The sequence below is a fragment of the Triplophysa dalaica genome, chromosome 7 (assembly GCF_015846415.1).
Source record: "Triplophysa dalaica isolate WHDGS20190420 chromosome 7, ASM1584641v1, whole genome shotgun sequence".
Lineage (NCBI taxonomy): Eukaryota > Metazoa > Chordata > Actinopteri > Cypriniformes > Nemacheilidae > Triplophysa > Triplophysa dalaica.
Window position 1 is genome coordinate 10778037 of NC_079548.1, and position 24561 is coordinate 10802597.

A 24561-nucleotide genomic window follows, 5' to 3' on the forward strand; every position below is an offset into this window, starting at 1 on the left:
TTTGAAGTATTTTTCTACAATTATCAACTTAATTAATTTAACCATTTAATCAACATAATTGTCAAAGATACAGATTAGTTTGTACGCTTCTACACAACACATGACTGCAGTGAACTAGATGGGTATATTGTTTATGGACCAACATTGCCCTGATCCAGTATTTTCTTCCTTTAACAAAAAACTTACAGCAATAATACAACCACTCCACACTGTAAAAAATGATTCATTGACCTTACTTAAAACATATGTGCACCGTTTTTGCATCATGATTTTTAGGAAGTTTAACTGAAGGAGATTTTAAGTAAAATTAATAAGATAATCTTTGTTGTGTTTACACAAATAAATCACAGTTCGCTTGGTCTTCTTTACTTAAATATGTAGCACGAGTTCAATCACCTTGCCGTCGTCATGTGGGCTGTACTTAAATATTCAATTAATTTACCTAAATGTTCATATAGCATAGTTAAGTATATTATTATAACAAACCGTTTAGAAATAATTGATGACTGATTGAATGATTCTCCACAGAAGCACACAACATTCTGCATTTCTGATGTGTGTCTTCCTTATTGGGGTAAGAAATATGATGGGTTGAACCATTTATGATTACCAATGTAAACATGAATCTCGTGAATGAATGGTAACTTCACAGAAACAACATCAATAATACAAAATAATGTACATCTTAAATTTCGTTATACATCTTATTAACATCTATATAAATGCCCCAAAAGTGATTTTTATTTAAAAAAGCATGAATAATCAAACTTTTCAGGCGAAAGAGCTAATGGGTATTCCTTGCAGCGTTGTACTGATAATATTGAGTTCATTGCACTGGAAATGTATGTTAGGTATACTTAATTTTAACTGTAGTTTCACAAAAAAATTCCATTCACTTAATGCATAATTTTGAGCATTTTTTGTAATTTGTATTCTTGTGATGAATGAACAAAGGATTTTAAGTTAAGCTTGAAATGTTAAAAATTTGTTAATTTTTAAGTAGAAGCTACTCAACATAATACAATATGGTTGTTGAGACAACAAATCACTTCACACCTTCAACAAAAGAGAGGATTTCATGTTGTAACCTTTGTCAACCACTATTTAAACAGATAATCAAACCTGCCAATGTGTAATATAGTTAATTAAGTTATTTCATCGCATAATATTAACCTTCACATATGTGATCACAAAACCAGTCTTAAGCAGCACGGGGAAAATTTTAGTAAAAGAGAAAAATACATTGTATGGGTGTAAGATTATTTTTCTTTCATGCCAAAATTCAATAGGATATTAAGTAAAGATCATGAAGATACATGAGTTACATGAAGTTATTTATACATTTCCTACCTTAAATATATATTGACATTATTTTTGTGAGTGGATGGCCTGCCACAGTGCCCCTGATTAACAACTTCAAAGGCAATTTTCTGAATATTTTGATTTTTTTGCACACTCAGATTCCAGAGTTTTAAACGGTTGTATCTCAGATATTTTCATATTCTAATGACTCATAAATCAAAAGAAAGCTTATATATTCATCTTTCTGATTATGTAAAATCTCAATTTCGAAAAATTTACCCATAAGACTGGTTTTGTCGTCCAAGGTTACATATTAGCCCACACCACCCACAATTTTGAATTAGTGTTCTGTATTTGCCTGTGAAATCCAGGCTAAAGTCTCAAAATCTAATTATTATGAGCATCAAAGTGTATTTTCTATTCATAAATTCACCGTGATTTTAATCTCAGACATGTCCTTAATTGGTCAATATTAAAGGTTTTAAGATTAAATTCTCACAGAATGTTCTTTACATTATTCAATTCAATTCAAGTTTATTTTTATAGCGCTTTTTACATTGTGCACTGTTAAAAAGCAGGTTTACAGGAGCAAATAAGAAAATCACAGAAAACTAAATCAAAGCCCAGTGCATGGTGTTCATAGAAGAAGCAATATCATTCTAAATATATAACATCTAATAAATAAATCAATAAATAAATTACCCCGTGACCCGAGGATAAGCGGTAGAAAATGGAATGGAATGGAATAAATTAATTAATAAATGCAGTTTCCCGGTGAGCATGCCAATACTGCCCTGAAGTCATATATTTTAATGTAGAGGAGAGTTAATCACAAAAATGAATTCACATTACTGATTTATTTCTAATTAAAGCCTTTGCCTTATGTGAATTTAGCTGAACATAACTGATTTAAACTCTTAGCACAAATATCTGAGATGGACCAGACCATCATGCAAAATTCCAGATATTGTGTCAAAGCTCAAGGCTCATGGGTAAATAACTTTCTCGGTATGTTGTGGGTGTTGGCTGCACAAAGAAAGCATCATTATCAAAAACTGAAACATGATCTGAGAGTGCAAATAGTCTATTGTTGTATCGTTTTACCAATATATATATATTTATATGTGCATGGTTGTACCACTTTAAAACTGTAGAGGGAGATGAACCCATACAATTGACCTTTTAAGGGATAGTAGCCTACACCCGAAAATTCCGTCATCGTTTACTCACCCTCAGGTTGTTCCAACCCTTTAAAAATGTATTTGTAGGAAGATATTCCGAAGAATGTCAGAAATTTGACAGATCTCTAAAATATAACATATATATATAATATATGTGTGTAAAATCATAAAGACCACTGCCATAGTCAAAACTAAAAATATTTGTGATTGCCTTCACATTCTTTCACAGATGCGCGTTCGTTCGCGCGTGCATGTGTATGTTCCCGGTAAACCTGGTTTATCAGACAAAAAAGCTGACAAATCAGGCTAGTTTCTTGGTTTGTTCGTTTGTTTGTTTATGATATCACAAAAAAGTTGTCAGTGCGTGAAAAGCTAAAAAGTGAGTAAAACGTCCCCGTAAAACATGTGTGCGTGTGTAGTTGACAGAGGCAATTTTGTCCTATAGTTTGACTTCAAACATTTAGAGAGAAAATTAAGATAATTCTCTCTTATGCTATTTCATATGATATATCTAAATATAAAACAATGTAACATTGACAGTTTGTTTTTTATAAATTTGGCTACGGTACACCATATGCACGATTTGTTCGTAAGCTACCCAAAATAGTTTTTAACGCAGCCGTGACTACATTTCCCAGAATTCCACCGAGAGCGCATCATTTTTGGACCTTTGCGCTGACCGTACGCTGGTCACGAGCTCGCTTATGGTTGTTAGTCATGGGGAAAATTCTTCGCAGTAGTTCTGCAGTGGTATTTTATCACCTTTAGCCGTGTTTTATATCAAAACCGGACAGTACCTGCCGCTGACATGGCCAACATCGCGAAGAAAGTGTCGTGGTCAGGTCGAGGCGATGATCGTGGAGAGAGAACTCCACTCATGAACGGAGCAGAGGAGGTGAAATACAACAACAGACAGGTACCAGACAGGCAGGCCATCTCTATCTATTTAACTGTCACAATACTAAACATCACATTCATAGAAAGACTTGACTGCTGCTTAGTAAGACTTACTCGCTGCATGCATGCTAAGTATGCGCAAGTAATGTTAGTGGGTGGACTTGCAGAAACTGAAAGCATGATAGTAACGTTACACTAGCAAATGACGTTTCATGCACTAACAACTACTTGTCATTACAGATTTTAAGAGTAAAATAGAGCTTGAACGTTTTATTGCTTGTAAACCCATTAAAGAAGCTTTACTTCCTTGTCCTACCTTGTTGTTGGGTTGTTTTGCAACACTGGATTCTTTGGATTTCTGACTTCCCATTTCTTTTAAATAGTGTAATTAATTGAAATTTAAAGTATAGATATTTTTAATGCACATACATACGTTCACTGTGAATGACAATTAATGCCATTAGCTTAAATTAGACACTTTATTGAGTGTAACGTGTTTGGTTCATAGTTCTCAGGTGGCAGTATATTTCATATAGGCAGGCTGAGTACTGTGGATCTTGAGGAGGAGATCACACCCGAAGAGGTAAAATCGACCTCACAATGATCACATCTGTCATTTTTATCTATGTAGGGGTCAAAACAAGACGTCATTAGACCTTTGAACGTAAAGGATTCCATTTAGGTCTATGAAAGTGGCAGCTGTTTTGAGACACATCAGTGTACCTGAATTTAATGCCTTGCATACTTGGGTCACACATGCTTTATATAAGAGTAAATCTCTATATTAAAAATAACCATTCTTAGCAGAAGTCTCTGGGGGGGAAATCCTGACTCACTATTGCAAAAAATAATTTATGGGAAAACGCGAGTCTTTATGATAAATGAGGATTTTTTTCCAGCGTGCTTGAAGGCTGTCAGGTTTGCTTTGGCTGTCAAAAGAGAATGCGAATGACCTGTTGTGCTTTTCCAACCGCATGTGCTTAAAATGACTGTATTTGTTCATGAAGAATATAAGCGACGACATGTCAGTCATGTAACTCTGTCTTTCCTTGCACACACAGGACTTTGTGAGAAGTAGACCAAAGGAAATCCCTCACAATGAAAAGCTACTGTCTCTCAAATATGAGGTAATTGAATCAAGCAGGTCTGAGCTTTTACAACAGACTTCAATCTCAATCGAGGCTCTGTTTGGAAAGCTAAAAAAATGTTGTTAAGTTTGTTTGATAAACTCAATTAACTCAAACCTAGATTTTTCATAAGATGTTGCATGTTTGCTTTAAATACACTGTTGATAACCGTGATGAGTTATCAGACTTGGTCCTCTGTGTTTTAGAGTCTCGATTATGATAACAGCGAGAACCAATTGTTTCTGGAGGAAGAAAGACGGATGAGTCACATGGTCAGCAGAACCTCTTTTCTTTTAAAATTGAGATTAGTGATTGACATTTGGCTTTGTTTGACAGGCATTAAAAATCCAATACTTCAGGTTACTCAGATCTTTTTAGTTGATTGTAGTTTGAACATTTAGTTACACATGGCATGTTTTGTTTACAAACTTAATTCAATCTGATATGACATTCAATCAAATTAGATTTGGATGCATTGTGAACAAAACAAGTACTCTGACTGTAAAAAAAAACACTTTATTTATTTATTAATTCATTTATTTATGCTTTTCATAATTGATGAAACAGAAATTTGCTACAGCCATTACAGAATACACATTGACCTTTGTTTTACATAAATGACCTCACTGTAGGGCTTTGGATGTCTGGAAATTAAGCGATGGGTGATCTGTGGTCTCATCGGATTCCTCACCGGTCTCATTGCATGCTGCATAGACATTGTTGTAGAAAATCTCGCTGGCTTTAAGTATTTTCTGGTCAAGCAGAGTATCCTTCCTGTTAAGCTTTAATGTATTCCTATACAAACGTTTGATATATGTGCTGTCTTTTGTAGAGGCTTTATTAGTGGTTTCAGACTTTCTTTAACCAGACTTCCAGATATAGAGAAATTCACAGAGGTGGGTGGCCTGTCCATCTCTCTGATATTGTGGGCGGTGCTGAACTCTGCATTCGTGATGGTTGGCGCCATCATTGTGGCTTTTATTGAGGTGAGCATTTTAACACCTACAGTGTTGTTTGCATTACTTCTACTTCCTCTATTTCTCTTAGTGTCACTTCTGGCAAAGCTCTCGACTTTTGCAGTTAAACATGTTACAGCAAAACAGAAAACAGCTATGTTTGACATGGCATGGTTGCCTGCAATTTTTTTATGTTTCTGCATTATGTATACTCTGCAAAAAATTGTACTCCCTACTTATACAACAGAGCTCATTCGAGGGAATAATGTTATCTTGCCCAAATAGAAAATAAGTATTTTGTTTAAAAATTCTTTCTAGTATGTATGTAACAGTAATACTGTTTCTGGTATGTGTTTAAAAGATGCCTACCCAGACCAAGCTGCATATGTACACTCACCTAAAGGATTATTAGGAACACCTGTTCAATTTCTCTTTAATGCAATAATGGTGGTGGTGTAATGGTGTGGGGGAAGTTTTCTTGGCACACTTTAGGCCCCTTAGTGCCAATTGGGCATCGTTTAAATGCCACGGCCTACCTCAGCATTGTTTCTGACCATGTCCATCCCTTTATGACCACCATGTACCCATCCTCTGATGGCTACTTCCAGCAGGATAATGCACCATGTCACAAAGCTCGAATCATTTCAAATTGGTTTCTTGAACATGACAATGAGTTCACTGTACTAAAATGGCCCCCACAGTCACCAGATCTCAACCCAATAGAGCATCTTTGGGATGTGGTGGAACGGGAGCTTCGTGAATCCCACAAATCTCCATCAACTGTAAGATGCTATTTTTTCAATATGTGCCAACATTTCTAAAGAATGCTTTCAGCACCTTGTTAAATTAATGCCACGTAGAATTAAGGCAGTTCTGAAGGCGAAAGGGGGTCAAACACAGTATTAGTATGGTGTTATACTCAAAGTACCCGGATGGTCTACTGTTTCCTGTGAAAATTCAAACTGCAGATCTATTGTCAGTTACCAACAACTCCGCGAATTTAGTAACGCTTCTGTGCCTTAACAAAATTAAATATGAGATGCTCCGTTGAATTGATAAATGTAAGTAAAGAAAAGCTGTATTTTAATGTTCGTGACAGTTAAGTGTCACAATGTTGTCTAGGCAACAATGACCTTTTCCATTTAATATGTCCCAGTGCCTGCATTCTGTTTTGCTACTTGCTAAAATGTACAGTACATAATTTTAGTGCATAGTATAAGTAAGGGAATTGGGACCCAGTATCTGTCTAATACTCAGTCTGTTCTTTCACAGCCAGTTGCGGCAGGTAGTGGAATCCCGCAGATAAAATGCTACCTGAATGGAGTAAAAGTACCCCGTGTGGTTAGGCTCAAGGTAATACCTTATGTAAATAAAGACACTTGAAAGGGTTTGAAAATAATACATCTCCATTGTGGATCTCTAATGGTGTCCTACTTCCTGTCCACAGACTCTGGTGGTTAAAGTCTTCGGGGTGATCTTCTCCGTTGCCGGAGGCCTTGCTGTAGGAAAGGTACTATAGAAAATGAGTCATATGTGTTTGTTGAATTCCCTATAAACTCTAGAGAATGCTGGTCACAGCACTGGAATGCCGGTCATTCTCAAAGTTTTGTGCGTGCTCCACTTCTTGAGTGATCTTTAGATTTGCCCAAAATTAAAAGTGAAAAAGTCAACAGTTGCATCAGGTTCTAGGCATAGGTTTTATAAGGGATGTTGTTGTTGAATATTGAAGTATGAAGCAGCTGTTTTTGTCTCAAAGGAAGGACCCATGATTCACTCAGGGGCCGTGGTGGCCGCCGGTGTGTCCCAGGGAAGAAGCACTTCACTGAAGAAAGACTTTAAGGTTGGTTTTCAGCATCTAAATGCTTGATTCTCAGTGAAATTGAAATCTGACAGCAGATTTTCTTCACGCAGATGTTCGAGTATTTCCGTAGGGACACAGAGAAGAGAGACTTTGTCTCTGCAGGAGCAGCCGCTGGAGTCTCTGCCGCTTTTGGAGCCCCTGTTGGTGAGTCACACAGATGATCGCAATAACACGCTTCTGAGTTTTAAAACTTTTCATTTTTTCTCTGGAATGTACTGGATTTTCCACATTACTGAATTGTCAGAAGGGCTGAATGATTAAGTACATTTGCGATTAAATCGTGGTTTTCTAACTGCAAAGACTGCGATTAGTAAGGGGATGTACAGTTTCAAAAGGTCTCTAAAGGAAGAATGGGGTCCGTCCATCCACCGTCTCCTGTTGTCCGAACGACGCAATTTTCGTCATCAGAAGGGTCTGCGGTAGTGATGCGCGGGTCGTCTCATAACTTATTTTCGGGGTGGGTCATTAAAATCGAGATACAAAGACAACAACAGAATCGGCTACGTGAAATGCAAGTTTCTATGGTTCATAAGCGTACGTTGTTGCCAGTTTACAAGGCGATGTAATCTTATTAAAGCCTGTTTTCATTTACATTACAATGCCTAGTATGTCTATTTAATGGTCGTGGGTGTGGGGCGCATTTTAAAAATAGATACAGTGGTGCAGGTTGGAAAAAACCCTGACCCGTGCATCACTAGTCCGCGGTCGTCAGCAACAGCGCATGCGTGAAAAAGTGCACTTGTCCACTAGGGTCAATACACATAAAAAGTGTGCAGTGTGCCGCTCAAACCAAGAACAGTAAGCTTTGAAGCATATCCTTCTCTATACTGTTTGATTGTTGTTCTTGGCTGTCTTGCTGTTTGCTCGGGTTGTTTGCAATGGCGAATTACTTCCTCTAACATTAATTTACAGTGGGTCTGTGAATAACGCGACTTAGCGCTGCCCTCTGATGGTCTGGTAGAGCACAGAAACTCTTTTGTACTGCGCATGTGTCGAACTCGGATATCCACATTTGAATCTGTGAAGAGATTGCTTAAGAAGCTGTGCAGACACGTTTGTGCTCGACACGGACGCGGAAAGACAAGTATACATGCTCCTTTACCACGCTTCCCGCGCATCTGAATTTAAAATAAATAATTTGTACATTGACCTGTTTTACAATGGCCTCAGGCTCGACAGAATGTGGCAATGTGGAAACTTTAGGGTAAAATAGCAACAGAACTTTAGTTGTGTCGGAGTATTTTTGGCTGTATTGTATGGATGATGCTGCACAGTGTCAGGTATTGTGTATGCTAACATTAAAGGGGTCATATGCCGCGAACACATGTTTTTCTGTAACGTTGTTGTGTCCTTTGTGTGGGTTGCCCATGCATTTAAAAGAAATGCAAAATTGCAAAAATGTTAGTGTTTGAAACAAAAGATGCATTCTATTTAAAAGCAAATGCTCACCCAGACTTGCTGAAATGCCTTTTGTAACCACACCCCCACAAATCTATGTAAGTTTGTGGTATGATTTGACTAAGACCGCCAAAATGGGCGTACCTTTCAGTACAATTGCGTTGGAACCTAATGTTTCAAATATGGTAAGATGCATTACATTTCTGTCATACGCTTCCATGATTCCACCAATCACCACGCACTTGTTAACTAGCCAATCATAGCACATCTTGCTTTTCAGAGCGATGAGCTTTGTTAAAAATCTGCACGTTTCAGTGAGGCGGGGCAAAGAGGAGATACAAACATGCAAATTATGCTGCGTTTTTTAACCTTAAATCATGTATATACATTGCATTACATCTAAAACAAACAGTAATATTCGTTTTAGCAATGTGATATCACCCCTTTAACGCTACCTCAAGGGGCAAAATTACTAACCTCATGCAGCGCTTACACAATAATGAAAGACAACAAGATAATACATACAGTCTCTCACAGAAGTGATTACACCCCTCACATTTATTTTATTAAGGAAATATTTTATTATATATATTCATGTAACAACATTGAAGAAACTACACTTTGCTACAATATAAAGTAGTGAGTGTACAGCTTTTATAAAAGTGTACATTTGTCTTATGAGTGCTGCCAGCATTTCCGCACAGATTGAAGGGAGTAAGCCTGTCAGTGTTCAGACCACACGCAGCACACTGCATCAGATTGGTCTGTATGGCTGTCATCCCAGAAGGAAACCTCTTTTAAAGATGATGCTCAAGACAGCTCGCAAACAGTTTGCTGAAGACAATCAGGCTAATTACACAGATTACTGGAACCATATCCTGTGATATGATAAAACCAAGATAAACTTATTTTGGTGTCAAGCTTGTGTGGTGGCTACCAGGTGAGGAGACAAGTGTGTCTTGCCTATAGTCCAGCATGGTGCTGGGAGTGTCATGATCTGGGGCTGCATGAGTGCTGCCAACACTGGGGAGCTAAAGTTCATTGAGAGAACAATTTATGCAAACATGTACTGTGACATGAAGCAGAGCATGATCCCCTCCCTTCAGAAACTGGGCCTTAGGGAAGTAACCAACATGATAACAACCCCAAAACAACCTGGGTGTGAAGGTGATGGTGGACTGGCCAAGCATGTCTCCTGACATAAACCATGTGGGGCATCCTTAAATGAAAGGTGGAGGAGCCCAAGCTCTCTAACATCCACCAGTGGCAACTCCAGGACTCCAGTAGCAACCTGTGAAGCTCTGGTGATCTCCATGCCTAAGAGAGTTAAGGCAGTGCAGGAATAATGGTGGCCACACAAAATATTGACACTTAGGACCCAATTTGGACACTTTCGCTTAGGGGTGTATTCACTTTTGTTACCAGCAGTTTAGACAGTTTAGTTTGTGTTGAGTTATTTTGAGGGGACAGCAAATTTACACTGTTTTACAAGCTGTACATTCACTACTTTAGCGAAGTGTTATTTATTCAGTGTTGTCACATGAAAAGATAAAATAAAATATTTACTAAAATGTGAGGGTGTCCTCAGTTCTGTGAGATACTGTATTTTAATAGATTATATTTTTTAAGTGTTTAAGTGCAATCTACATCTTTATCATATGTTTATTACACTGACTCTGCATTGAGTGTGGTAAAGATACAGATTTGTTTTTATTTTTGTAATCTGCACTTTATTTTCTGAGATAAATGACTTTGATGTTAAGCCAAGCGTATCTGTCAGTGCTTTATGCTCATTCAATATACTAGTATGATTGAGGTAATTCTATAAAAATATGTAAATTCATGCAACAACGAATATCATCTCAAACCCGTTTTATAGTTTACGCTTAATCTGTCTAATATTGCATTGGTTACCATGATTTATACATTTTCTTTAATGAATAATACAGAAGAAAAGGGGCTTAAAAATAATTGCAAATTAAATCGCAAGCTGAATATTGGTAAAAAATCGCAATACGATTATTTTTCTAAATCGTTCAGCCCTAATTGTCAGCCTGGAAATGTTGTGGAAATTACATTAGTCTTGGAATATAATATTACAAGATAAAAATAAACAATGAATGTAATATAAATCCTTCAGATTAGGGATTGCGCTAATATATTTAAGGCTGTTTTAAGAGTATCCACATGTGCGAAACTGCACACAAAGTTTAATTTGTGTTTATATGACCTGACATTCAAATATGTGCCCCAGCAATCTTTAGAAAATAATTAAATATACGAACGACTTGTAAATAACTGGAAATCCTTAATGCACTGCACAGAGTGGACCATTTATTCATTCATCAAACCTGTAGCAAACATATTTTGGTCAACATGTTTACTGAATCTCACTGAGATCAGCGTTAAAGGTTAAGATCCATCTTTTGTACTTCTGAAAAAAGCTCAAAGGGATCTGGAATGATTTTTGAATGTTCGAATAGATTACGGCTGTCTTGGTTTTAATCATTGTAAATGAACTGATTTAGAAAGTTGAATCACATTTATTGTCATTGTTTGGCACAGGTGGCGTTCTGTTCAGTTTAGAGGAAGGGGCGTCTTTCTGGAACCAGATGTTAACCTGGAGAATTGTGGGTGATATGTTACTTTAGATCCTTTATTAAATTGCAATTTCTGTTTCACTCAATGCCAGAGGTTGTACAACTTAATTCTTATCTTGTTTTGTCTTTATATAGTTTTTTGCTTCGATGATCTCCAGCTTCACCCTGAATTTCTTCCTCAGTATTTATCATAAGAAGCCAGGAGAGCTTTCAAGCCCCGGTCTCATTAACTTTGGCCGCTTTGACAGCGATGTGAGTTCTGTCTCTCTTACTCTCCCTGACGTTCAGAACTCTTTTCTTTTTTTTTTAGCTGCCAATGGTTTTTACACAGCATTGAGATGTGAACGGAAAATTTGTTTAAATGAAACTGGCACATGATATGTCTTTTGGGTTTAGCCATGACCACCACATGTGCTTGAAGTTACTGATGTTGTGTTTGGTTTCATTTTTAGATTGTGGAATATAATTTATATGAGATTCCTCTCTTCATTATTATGGGAGCTTTAGGTGAGGGGAAAACTTAACTTTATCCTTTCATACATTAGAAATGATTAGCAGTAATAAGTTACTTTACAAAAAAAGCATAGTGTCTTTTTTGTTTCCGTTTCCAGGAGGGTTGCTTGGAGCATTGTTCAATGTCCTCAATTACTGGCTAACAATTTTCAGAATAAGGTAGGATCTCAGGTATTGTTGTATATGTAAGTCAAGAAACTCATATATCTGGCAATAATTTAGGACCAGATTGTTTTAACATTAAAATAATTTTGTGGCAATAGACATCTATATTAGCATCTAGTCTCTGTGTTCGCTGTTTTTTCTTTTATAAAATTTGACAAACGGTTAAGTGATCAATGGTTAGTTGATGGGTTAGTAATTCTGAATGCAGTTGGCATGTGTGTGTGACTACTATTACATGGGTGATCACTCCAGTTCATTAATTCACTAGGTTACACCTTCATGTCATTCAAGTGTTTATGAAAAGTGAGAAACTGATACTGAAAACAAATGTTTGACATAATTTAGTAATATTTGAGAACATTACATTTAGCGAACTTTACTTACAATATCTCACAGAAGTGAGTACGCCCATCACATTTTAGTAAATATTTTATTATATCTTTTCATGTGACAACACTGAAGAAATGACACTTTGCAACTATGTAAAGTATTGAGTTTGCAGCTTGTATAACAGTGTAAATTTGCTGTCCCCTCAAAATAACTCAACACACAGCCATTAATGTCTAAACTGCTGGCAACTAAATCGAATACACCCTTAAGTGAAAATGTTAAAATTGGCCAAATTATCCATTTTCCCTCTCCAGTGTCATGTGATTTGTTAGTGTTACAAGGTCTCAGGTGTGAATGGGGAGCAGGTGTGTTAAATTTGGTGTTATCGCTCTCACTCTCTCATACTGGTCACTGGAACTTCAACATAGCACCTTATGGCAAAGAAGTCTGATCTCTGATCTGATAAAAAGAATTGTTGCTAAACATAAAGATGGCCTAGGATTTAAGAACATTGCCAAGACCCTGTAACAGCCTTTTATTGCTCAGACCATATGCCACACACTGCATCAAATCGGTCTGTATGGGTGTCGTCCCAGAAGGAAGACTCTTCCTAAAGATGATGCACAAGACAGCCCGCAAACAGTTTGCTCAAGACAAGCAGACTAAGGACATGGATTACTGGAACCATGTCCTGTGGTCTGATGAGACCAAGATAAACTTATTTGGTTCAGATGGTGTCAAGCGTGTGTGGCGGCAACCAGGTGAGGAGTACAAAGACAAGTGTGTCTTGCTTATAGTCAAGCATGGTGGTGTGAGTGTCATGATTTTGGGCTGCATGAGGGCTGCCGGCACTGGAGAGCTAAAGTTCATTGAGGGAACCATGTGTGCAAACATGTTCTGTGACATGAAGCAGAGCATGATCCCCTCCCTTCTGAGACTGGACCTAAACTCTATTGAGCATCTGTGGGGCATCCTCAAACAGCAGGTGTAGGAGCGCAAGGTCTCTTTCATACACATCCAAAATGAGAGGGGTGCACTCACTTCTGTGAGATACTATATGGTTTGACCAATAATAGCGTGTATATGAAATTCTGTCTTTTTTTTTTATTGTAATGCAAACACAGAATTTGAGTCTTATTACATGTGCTAAAAATAGAATGTGTTGCATGTGCTAAACAAAAACAACAAGACCAGGACAAATAGACATAATGACAGCATAGGTTAATAGGCTAACATAGGTTAATTTCTTCTGTTTTTGCCTGTGTCTGCTCTAAGGCAAAGAACTATAACTGATTTGTGAGTATTACAGTTTAAAGAGAGGTGTCCAGGTGGGGTGAGTCTCTAGTGTCTAGTGTGAGAGGAGGTGGACATGTTTTCACCAGAGATGAATTCTATTAGTAAATCTTTCCAAGATGCAATGTGTACGGTATTCCTCGATTTCCAGTTCATGAGGATGGTTTTCTTGGCCACAGTTAGCGCTGACTGTTTGTATGGTTAGAATTGATTGAAGATAAGTCGCCAATTATGCAGAGGGAGAGGGACATTGGTATGTGACATCCTAAATAGGAAGACATTGATTGATTTAGTCACGTCTTCCCACAATGTTTTAGGAGTGCAGTTCCAAAGTGCGTGAACATATGTGTCTTAAAGTTAAAATAAAATTTCATTTTCTCATTTTAAACTGTTTCTGTCCAGTTAAGTGAAATCTGTGAAGTACTATATACTCTATGAGTTGCAAGCTGGCAGTGCTGCTGCTATTGTTGGTGTTTTGAAACATGGGTGTTTTTTAATTGTCTGACTACAAAATGGTTAGTTTGTTCAATATCTAGCCAAATGTCTTCTGATGGGTTAGGATGAATCCATTTGTATATATTTTTAAGCTGATTGGCCACAAAATTGTTGTCGTGCTTCTAGACCTCCTCGATGTTTTGGTTTCTGTTATGTAGTCAATTGAATTCTTGGAGTCTTATTTATCCAGTAAAATTTGGTGATGATTGACTCTAGAGATTTAAACCAAGTAGATGTGGGTTCCATTCATTGAAAATGAATCGTTTAATTTTGGAAGGGTGGTCAATTGAATTACTGATATTCTGCCCATAATAGATAATCGTTTCAAATCGTCATTTATTGTTTGGAGTACTGGGCTAAAGTTTAGACCTTACGGCCTGGGGAAACTTTTATGCCAAAACATGTGATGTGATCAGTGCATGGGGGGGAAAGGTAGTGTCTGGGATTTCACAATCAAACCTGTTGGGATGTAATGAAAGGAAAGAAGATTTGCTGAATCTACTGAAGAGTATTCTGAAATATATGAGAATAGATACTTTTAGTTTAATTGTTTCCTGTAGTGATTATTGGGGTTCTTACAAACAGTAGTATATCATCTGCAACTCAGACAAATTTTGTATGATGTTTGAATACATTTAATCAAGCTGTTTTGATGAATGACTGCTGGTGATGGCTCAATGAAAATGGTGAAAAGTGAGAGGGAGAATGGACATCCTTGTGTAGTCCCCCGGTGTAATGTGAAGCTGCGTGATGTTAGTACGTCGGTGAGGACAGTGGTATACAAGGTGATGTATACAGAATTGTGATCCAGTGTATGAATGATTCCACAAAGCCAAACCTCTCTAAAGTGAAAAACCGGAACTTCCAATTGACCCTATCAAAAGCTTATTCAGTGTGCAATGTAACATAGTTTTTCTTTTTGACGTGCGGAGCAATACATTAAGTTGAAAAGTCTGCATGGGTTTGCGATGCTTGTCTGCATTTGATGAAACCAGTTTGATCTTGATGTATAATAGATGGTGTGATTTTATCTATGGGCTAGTGCTTTGGGAATCATTTATTGTCTTCATTAATCAAAGAAATAGGACGATAGCTATTAATAGCAAATAGCAATGATGGTAAAGAAGGATCCTTATTGGGTTTAAGCAGGTGTGAAATCGTGGCTGTGTAAATGTTATCAGGGAGTTTAGACCTTTGTTTTGATTAATTTAACATTCGTTCGAACAGTGGTGACAGAATGGACCAAAAGAAGAATTCAGCTGGCTAACCATAAGGTCCTGGTGCTTTATTGTTTGGCATAAGTTGTATAGCTGTAAAGAGTTTGTGTTGTGTTATGGGCGATTCAAGGCTTTTTCTCTGTTGTTCATTGAGTTGATATTGATATTGTTGAAAAATTTAATTCTGATTTGGGTTATTTTCTGACGAGTATAATTTACAGTAAAATTCTAGGAAGATTTGGTTTATTTCTTCTTGTGAGTTGGTGGCTTGCCCTGTTGAGTCTTTTATAACTGAAATGGTTGATTTTCCTTATTTCATTTGGTTTGATTTGCCAGATATTTGCCAGATTTATTACTATGTTGAAAACCTTCTTGTCTCAGTCTGTGGATTTGAAATTTTGGAATATTTTTTTAATTCTTAATTAATTCTGTGTTTCTTCTGCTGCTCTATGTTGAGATTTTCAAATTTGTTGTTACAGTTCAGCTTCATGTTCTTTTTCTTTCTTTTTTGTAGACAGAATATGATATTATTTTTCCTGGTAATACTGCTTTCCCTGCTTCCCTCAAAAGAGACGGAGATTATTCAGGGTTGTCATTCATTTCTAGAAACCACGCCCACTCTCTTTTCATTCAGAAGAGATACAATATATTAAATGGCCATCTGGTAATGGGTTTACAGAGCATACTTCTATTCCAATCTAAAAGTTACCGGAGCATGATCACTAATAATTATTGGGTGTATATCTGGTTTTGACATATTTGATATGATAGAATCACTAGGTGGGGATATGAGTGAAAAAATATTGTATTGCTATCTGGTAATGATAGATGTGATTCAATAGGCATATGTTAGCTTGTAATTAATTTAGGTGATTTAAAACTTTGATCTTCTTTGCCTGAGAGCCAAGTTAGAAAAGTGACAGATGACATGTTATGGGATAACAAAAATATGCATATGTATGGACGTATGTATGCCGTATATATTTAAGTGTATGTGTTCATGTTATGGTAATATTGTTGGCTGACGAGCAAAACTAGGAGTACTAACAATACACAAATTACATAGAATGCCTGAGAGGCAGTGGCATGAAAACTGCTTAGAGCGGTTTTCTTGGCCCTAACGCCCAGATCAAATCGTAACATGTAGTCGCAGTTTTTGTTAACGTTTTTTTGTCGTGTGGGGAATCCCTGTTCATGATGCAGAAGTGTTTGTTATAGTGCGGGTCGATATTATCCTCGAGGTGATCCAGTTTGTATGATGTTGTAGTCCAATATTGAAACGGAAAAAAACGTGAATGAAAAAGAGAGAATTATGAAATAAATATTTGGATTCTCAACTTGATTTTATCCACATATTACAGTGTAGCCGTCTAGCAGCCGAGCGCCGCCATTTTGAATCACGCTCTGGGTTTCGTTGGAGTCTCGCTCTACTAGGCCATCACGCACCTGCCAATTCTGTGATTTTAAGAGAATGTCTTATGTCTCAGGTATGTCCACCGGCCATGTCTACAAGTGATGGAAGCCATGCTTGTTGCTGCGGTGACTGCAACAGTTTCCTTTGCCATGATCTATTTTTCCAACGACTGTCAACCGTTGGGACCGGACCACAATGAGGAATATCCTTTACAGGTTTGTATGATTATTCCTCTTGGAAAAAAACTTGAATCCTTTGATCCTAGATCACATTGTATTCTGATGTGATGAATTAAATCAGACTCAGATCTGAACATTGTTTCTTTATAGCTCTTCTGTTCTGATGGGGAATATAATTCCATGGCAACGGCCTTCTTCAACACACCTGAGCGGAGTGTGAGGAGTCTGTTCCATAACCCTCCAGGTGTGTACATGTGTAGACATAAATGGATGTGAATGGGTTCCGTTGTGTTTGTGGGTGTCTTATCAGATGTACAGATTATTTTCCATTGAAACAAATGTTGGCTGCAATGCTTTGCTTTTTCTTAAATGATGTGCTGTGTCTGCATATTGTAGTGTGTTTTTGCATTTTGGCAGGGTTGACAAGAATTTAAGCTGATTTAGAGGAACATGTTGGATGCAGGCCCACAAACAAGCACAAACATTCTTGAGAAAAGCAGCCATTGAACGCTTACACAAAGCTGTGAGAGTGCAACTGGTACACAGCCACTATATAGTTTAGTTTTCGTAATATGATTACATTATTTGTTAATCAGTTATAATGCAAATAATTTGGATATAAATCTGAGACTAAATTATTTTATTTTGTATTAAATGAATTTTTTAATACAAATGATGCTATTGCAAATGAATAGTAAGAGGTAAAATAAAGGTATGGAAATATTAGACTTTGTTGGTCTTCGGTTTTTCACCTGTTGTTTTTATGCCTGCCCTCGAGCTGGCACAGTTTATGCAAGACCTGATGAGCCATGTTATCACATCATGATCTTGGTCAACAGGGTCAGTGTTACATGACCAAGAAATAGTGCAAAGCATTACATATTTTCCATTAATTTGTTCTACATCAGATTGCAAAATAAAAAGGTTTAAAAAAAAAGTAGTGAAACATTTTAATATATTTTTTGGTTAAAAAAAGATAGTTTTAAAGATCAAAGATTTTTAATCCCTTTTTAAAGTGGACTCAGATTTGTAATCATCCTCTTTACAAAATGGCAAAATTTATTTTTAATCCTGTGTAATTATATTATCTAACTACTCTACACTGCCTCATGGTGCAAGTGAACTTGGTATTACACACAAAAAACTTTATTTTCCTGCTGAAGCTTGTGCAGAATTGTATATAAATGTCTTTTTAAAAACATTTACATTAGCTTGAAAGGCATTTATTATACTAGATACTGTATAATGCTGCTGTGTTCAACACATGGGAGTAATTTAAAATGTTATCTGCCAAGAAATTTTAAATAGATAAACCTAATTCAGATACATTACAACCTAGTGCAAATTAACAGCACATTTTATATTAGTTTATGACGAGTCATGGTAATGTTGAAAGAATTTTAAACTTGCATCAGTAGTTACTTGCAGTTTTCATTTTGAATCAGGACAGTGTTTAAATATTTTTTTATCTGTTAACTGCATTTTATTTTGTGACAAATGAGTTGTAGAAACTCTGTATAGGGGTCAAAGCCAGAGGTCTGATGTGCTACACCAAAGCCCAGAAAATAAAGGGCATACAGGTTTTTAGTGTACAATTTGGTTTTGAATTGAACTTCCTTAGTTTGTTATTTTACTGGGAAAATATCTCGTTTAGGGACTTACAACCCCGTGACTTTGGGAGTTTTCACCTTGGCTTATTTTTTCCTGGCCGTCTGGACGTACGGCCTGGCCGTGTCGGCGGGAGTATTCATCCCCTCTCTGCTGATTGGAGCAGCCTGGGGCCGACTGTTCGGGATCCTTCTGTCATTCATCGCCTCCAGTCAGTCAGTAAGTATAGCTGCAAAGTTCTTTGTCCTAAACACTTTCCAAATGCAGATTAAAAATCTTATTCTTATTAGACAAATGTATATAATCAAAATCTGTCATGATAATTACAGATAACCACTTTTAAACCAAGTTTAAAACCTACTTTTGTGTTCCACTGAACAATAAGAGCATATAGGTGGGGGAAGCGTATAACTTTTGTTGAAGACCCTCAACGCTGCAACTTTACAATACTCTTATACCATCTCGTGTCTGACCTCAAAATTGTTTTTACAGAGTTATTGATGTTTTGTTATGTGTTGACAGATTTGGGCGGATCCTGGAAAGTACGCTCTCATAGGTGCTGCGGCCCAACTAGGTGAGTTTTTGATATTTTGACACCACATTATTTTAGTCATGAGTTCGGTAAGGAAGTTCTACAGGAATGCTGTCTTGTGATGTACTGCATTTTACCCAGCTGCATTTTTGTGTGAAGCAAGCAGGTCTGTTTTTTTTTTTCTCGCAGGTGGTATTGTTAGAATGACCCTCAGTCTCACAGTCATCATGGTAGAAGCCACTGGTAATGTGACCTATGGCTTTCCCATAATGCTAGTGCTGATGACTGCCAAGATTGTCGGGGATTATTTTGCAGAGGTGAGAACTAGAGTATTTGGCTTTTTTTGTTCCCTGTGAACTGCCACTTTGTCTTCCTTTTTCACTGTGATTTGTTTAGAGTTGTCATTAACTCATTCGCCGCTAGCCTCTTTAAAAAAAAGTTACCAGCGTTATATAACATTTTCGCCCAAATTTATTGGCTCACAGTTAATTTTCTGTAAATAATATATGGACAAACAATATGTCAAATGACAGAACAGAGTCTCATCTTTTAAACCGTATTCTTCTATCTTCATTTGTTCGTTTTTTATCACTCCGTAGATGTGGGTAGGTTTCTTCAAAAATGCATCACTTTGATTAAACAGCTGAGATAATTAACGTTTTTTGTCAAAGATTCCGCCAAGATTTCACTCAGAACAATCATTAAAAACCTCTAAAACATATACCTTCTAGGTTTTGGGATTCTGTACTTTTTCCCAAAGGTGTGCCATAGCGCCACCTGCTGTAAAAGCAAACAAAGACTGATTGCCGTAAAAACTCGTTTTTTTAGTGGTGGGCCGTTAACGGCGTTAACGTGAGACTCTTATCGCGCGATAAAAAAAATGTCGCCGTTAATCTATTCTCAAAGTTGGGTTGGGAGCTGGGTCTATAGGCTACTACGCAAGCTATGATGATTTTCATCTTGATATTTTAGCGCGGATGTATACCTAGCTGAATTGGACTGTCCCGGCCGAGAACGAGATTTTTCAACTCGCGTGATTCGTGCAATTCGCGTCATTCGCGCCGCCTCATCATCTCATGACCAGGGCTTCATTCGCGCGATTCGTGCCGCAAGTAGGTCTATCGCGTCTTTGCATTGACTTAACATGTAAATCACTCGCACTTGACGCGCCATTCGCGTTTGGTCTGAACACAACATAACGTTACTGTGAAATTAATAGTGGTGGGCCGTTAACGGCGTTAACGCAGTGAGACTCTTATCGCGCGATAAAAAAAAATGTCGCCGTTAATCTATTCTACAAGTTGGGCTGGGAGCTGGGTCTATACTACGCAAGCTATGATGACTTTCACCTTGATATTTTAGCGCGGATGTATACCAGCTTAACTGCACTGTACGGGGCGAGAACGAGATTTTTCAACTCGCGTCATTCGCGGAAGCAGAAGCCGCCTCATCATCTCATAACCAGGGCTTCATTCGCGCGATTCGCGCAGCAAGTAGGTCTATTGGCTCTTTTCATTAACATATAAATCACTCGCGCTTGACACGCCATTCGCGTTTGGTCTGAACACAACATAACGTTACTGTGAAATTACCGCATCAAACGTGACGTGCTAACATGGATGCAGCTATGAAGCCGCCGGGTTTGCTTCAGGGAATATTAATTTTTAAGAAGCTTCCCAATGGAAACATCGACAAGACTAAGGTTGTTTTCACCTTGTGCAATGCGGAATTGGTTTAAAAAAAACACTTTCTCTCAACAGGTACTGGTCTAGCTTTAGTTGAAACCAGTAACTTTGTATTGAGATCTAATGTATTATGGCTCCTGTATGACATATCGCTTGTTGCTCCCTCACTCTTTGTAAGTCGCTTTGGATAAAAGGGTCTGCTAAATGACTAAATGTAAATGTACTGTAGGAGCTCTTCCAGTCTCAAGTACCACCTAGCTTGAGACACCCGTTCTCAAAGACTTACTTTTAGTCATTATTTGGGTAGCACACATATTCTGAATGCCTTCGGCAGAATTCAAATGAGCCATAGATTAATCTAGATTAAAAAAAAGTAATCTATGCCCACCACTAGTTTTTTTTTAAATGACAAGATAACTCGTCAATGGCGGTGAAAGAGTTAAGGTGTCAGTTATGAGTGTTTTTGTCTTTAGTGCTATATGTTCTGTTATTGCAGTGTGAAGGGTGTGTGTGTTGCTCATTGGTTGGACTGTTTTTTGTTGATCGTAGGGCCTATATGATGTCCACATTAAGCTGCAAAGTGTTCCTTTCCTTCATTGGGAGGCTCCGCATACTTCTCATTGGCTGACTGCCAGGTAACCACACCCCTTTCACCTTATAATTATTGTTTCCTAAGGCTGTAGGAAATACTTACTGTATGTGTACTATGCATGGGATGTGTGTTAACCTTTAAATTCAATTATTTGCTATTAACAGTTTAACAGTCATTTGCTAAATTAAACTTCCTACTGCATTTTCTGTTTCAATATACAGTACAGACGTTTTATAATAAGCAGAATACAGTGTTAAATACATTTGAAAAGAAATGAATGTTATCAGTACAACAGCATTTAAATTCTTCTAAATGAATTATTTATAATTCAATTATTAATTAATATTTGTTTAATTATATAAAATTAGACTATTGCAGTGTTATGGCCCCACTTTGAAAACATGTGCAATTAAATCAATGGCATGAATGCAGCGGGTCTTTATATACGTTTGTCATGCCGTAAATATCATTGTGTCACACATATTGACGTGTTTACCACAGGGAGGTCATGAGCTCTCCAGTAACCTGCTTTAACCAAGTGGACAAGGTCGGCACGATTGTGGATGTTCTTAGCGACACGTCCACCAATCACAACGGCTTCCCAGTGGTCGTTCATTCTACTGGGGATGAGGTTAGACATCATCATCCTCCAGAACAAAGTGACATCAGAACCTGTTCTTTAAAGACTAAATCTTGCCTGTGTTTTCTCTCCTCAGCCAGGCAAACTCTGTGGCCTTATTCTCCGCTCACAGCTCATTGTTCTTCTCAAACATAAGGTTTTGTTTTTACTTTCATAATTATGTTTTTGATAAAAAGCTTTACTTCCTTGTTTACTGCTTTCATTTGACAGACAATAATGTCTGGTACTAAGACAAATGTTCTCTTGATCTGACTCTGTCTTAGGTGTTTGTGGAGAGGGCATCCTCACGACTTACCCAGAGGAAGCTACAGCTGAAGGACTTCAGAGATGCGTATCCGCGATTTCCCCCAATCCAGTCCATTCACGTGTCTCAGGACGAGAGGGAGTGCATGATGGACCTGACTGAGTTCATGAACCCAACCCCTTACACTGTGCCACAGGTCCGAGTCTCCAAATTTAGATCTTTTGAAAGTGACTTGGTTTCAGAATAGTTTTATTAAGTCCCCCTGCGCTCAATATTCTTATCCCTTAAAACTAATATTTGACCATCAAAATATCTTGAATGTAAATATATAAGAATACGGCGATACATTAATGTCCAAATTAACCCCGCCTCCACTCAGTTGCAATTGGCTCTTCCAGATGCTGCTTAAACTGGAATCAATTGATGTGATTGGTTACAGGTTTATGACGTTATTAACCGAAGCAGTTTCCATCCGCATTTTTTTACTGTCTTTGGTAATCTGCAGTTTAATGTAGAAAATACTCAATATATGTAAAATATGTTACTTTAAAATGATAAATTTGCACATGGTTTGTCTTAAAGCATTTGAAAAACGACAAGTAAACTTCTAAACAACAACATAAAACATGATTTTCACCACAGGGGGTCTTTTAATAAAAGCTTAATAGTTAAGTCTGCTTCTCAGGAGCAATGGAAAGCACAATACATTTCTACTTGCTTTCCATCTCATGTATTGCTGTAATAAACATTTATTTTTTCTCATTTTAGGAGACGTCCCTCCCTCGTGTGTTTAAGTTGTTTCGAGCGCTGGGACTGCGACACCTGGTAGTGATTGATGGTGACAACATGGTGAGTGTTTTTCTGCTTGAGGGTAATCTGGTTTCATCAGTTTTTTCCACGCACATTTTGTTGCGTTTCAGTTGCTCATTTTAACCATACGTTGTATCAGGAAATGAGGCTTAGCACTTTTACTGCTAACGCTTACTGTTCACGATTCTTCATTTTAAGGTCGTAGGTCTGGTCAGCAGAAAGGACCTTGCACGCTACCACCTGGGTAAACATGGGCTTGAGGAGCTTCACCTGGCTCAGACATGATTGGTCTTCATGTGCACCTTGTACCCTGCCTTAAGACCACCAGCTAGGGACCGTACTTAGGGGCTGGTTAGAGTCTCTCTTGTGTCCGAGATGCCAAACCTGCAACCTGCACAACATTTGTTCCACACTTAGCATTTCAAGGGCTCTGTTATCTCTGCATTTGTTTTTTGCCTGTACGAGTGCATCTCTAGAGCACATTATGTTTCAATTTAGTTTTGCACTGTGACTTTATTTATTACATGTTATATATTTTAGAGTAGATACGTTTTCGGGAGGTCCTTTCAGGCCTCTCTTAAAGCATCATTTTGTCTCACCTTGCCTGTTTATTTAGATAGTTAGAGTTTGAGATTCACGTCAATATGGGCAGATATTCTTTTGACAATGCATACTGACATCACAAGGTGTGCCAAACTTTGCTATTATTCAGTTTTGATGTGGCCTCTGGAGTGATACAAAAAAGGTTATGTTCTATGTGGTCACAGTTAATGCACAATATCATTTATGAGGACTTGCTAAAATTACGATTGGAGTTTAGCTATTCTTGTGAAGGTGTGGGCGCATGCTGAAGGAAAACATTTTACGACATGAAAATTAAGTTGCAGCGTTAAGAAATCTGTTGGTGAAACTTTTATGTGCACTTGATATAGACTACTAGATTTTACAAACTGCTCTGTTACAGACACGCAAGTACGGTTTATTAACTTTTGTTCTGATGAGTGTTGTTTAGGATTTTTTAATTGTTTAATGATTTAATTTCAGACATGTTATCGTAGGTCCGACCCTCAAATGTAATGAATCCTGTTCACATGCCTATTGTTGTCTTAACGTTGGTGCGATTTGGCACGAGCTACTGGTTTTATATAGCGTGTTTACTGAGTGACGTTTTTCAGAGAATGCTTCTAAAGAATGAATTTTCTGCCTTAAGCCACATTTGTTTTCTGTGAAAATCCATGCTTTAAATTTAATGTATAAATCAGTATTGAACAGAATGATAGGTCTAAAATATTGACAAGCAATGATTTGACATCAAAGTAAATCAACTCGCCACTTATCCGGTTAGTCTGTGTGCCGAACATTCTGTGTGGTTTGGCATTTGAAGTCAACAACTTTTTGTTTTAATTTGTCAGTCATCTGTCTGCTGATCTCTGCTTTTATATGGTTGATGATTTAAAGGAAAAAGTGTTGAATTTTATAACCATTTGACCAACTTTGTGAACTAATAAAGCTATGAATCATT

At 37.5% G+C, this 24561-nt stretch overlaps 1 protein-coding gene across 2 annotated transcripts; it reads left to right on the forward strand.

Moving 5' to 3' along the window:
* Positions 1–3151: 3151 nt before the first annotated feature.
* On the forward strand, positions 3152–24561 carry clcn7 (chloride channel 7). Of its 2 annotated transcripts, XM_056753103.1 has the most exons (25): positions 3152–3399; positions 3889–3963; positions 4442–4507; positions 4714–4779; positions 5140–5272; positions 5384–5493; positions 6736–6816; positions 6911–6973; positions 7220–7303; positions 7375–7468; positions 11288–11352; positions 11458–11574; positions 11775–11829; positions 11934–11994; positions 16823–16964; positions 17079–17172; positions 18583–18755; positions 19059–19110; positions 19258–19385; positions 21303–21388; positions 21847–21976; positions 22062–22121; positions 22249–22425; positions 22998–23078; positions 23238–24561. In XM_056753103.1, exons 1-25 carry the CDS (start codon positions 3292–3294, stop codon positions 23322–23324), a joined length of 2388 nt encoding a protein of 795 aa, XP_056609081.1. In that variant the 5' UTR covers positions 3152–3291; the 3' UTR covers positions 23325–24561. The 2 variants fall into 2 exon arrangements, with proteins under 2 accessions (XP_056609081.1, XP_056609082.1); XM_056753104.1 differs by lacking the exon at positions 3889–3963.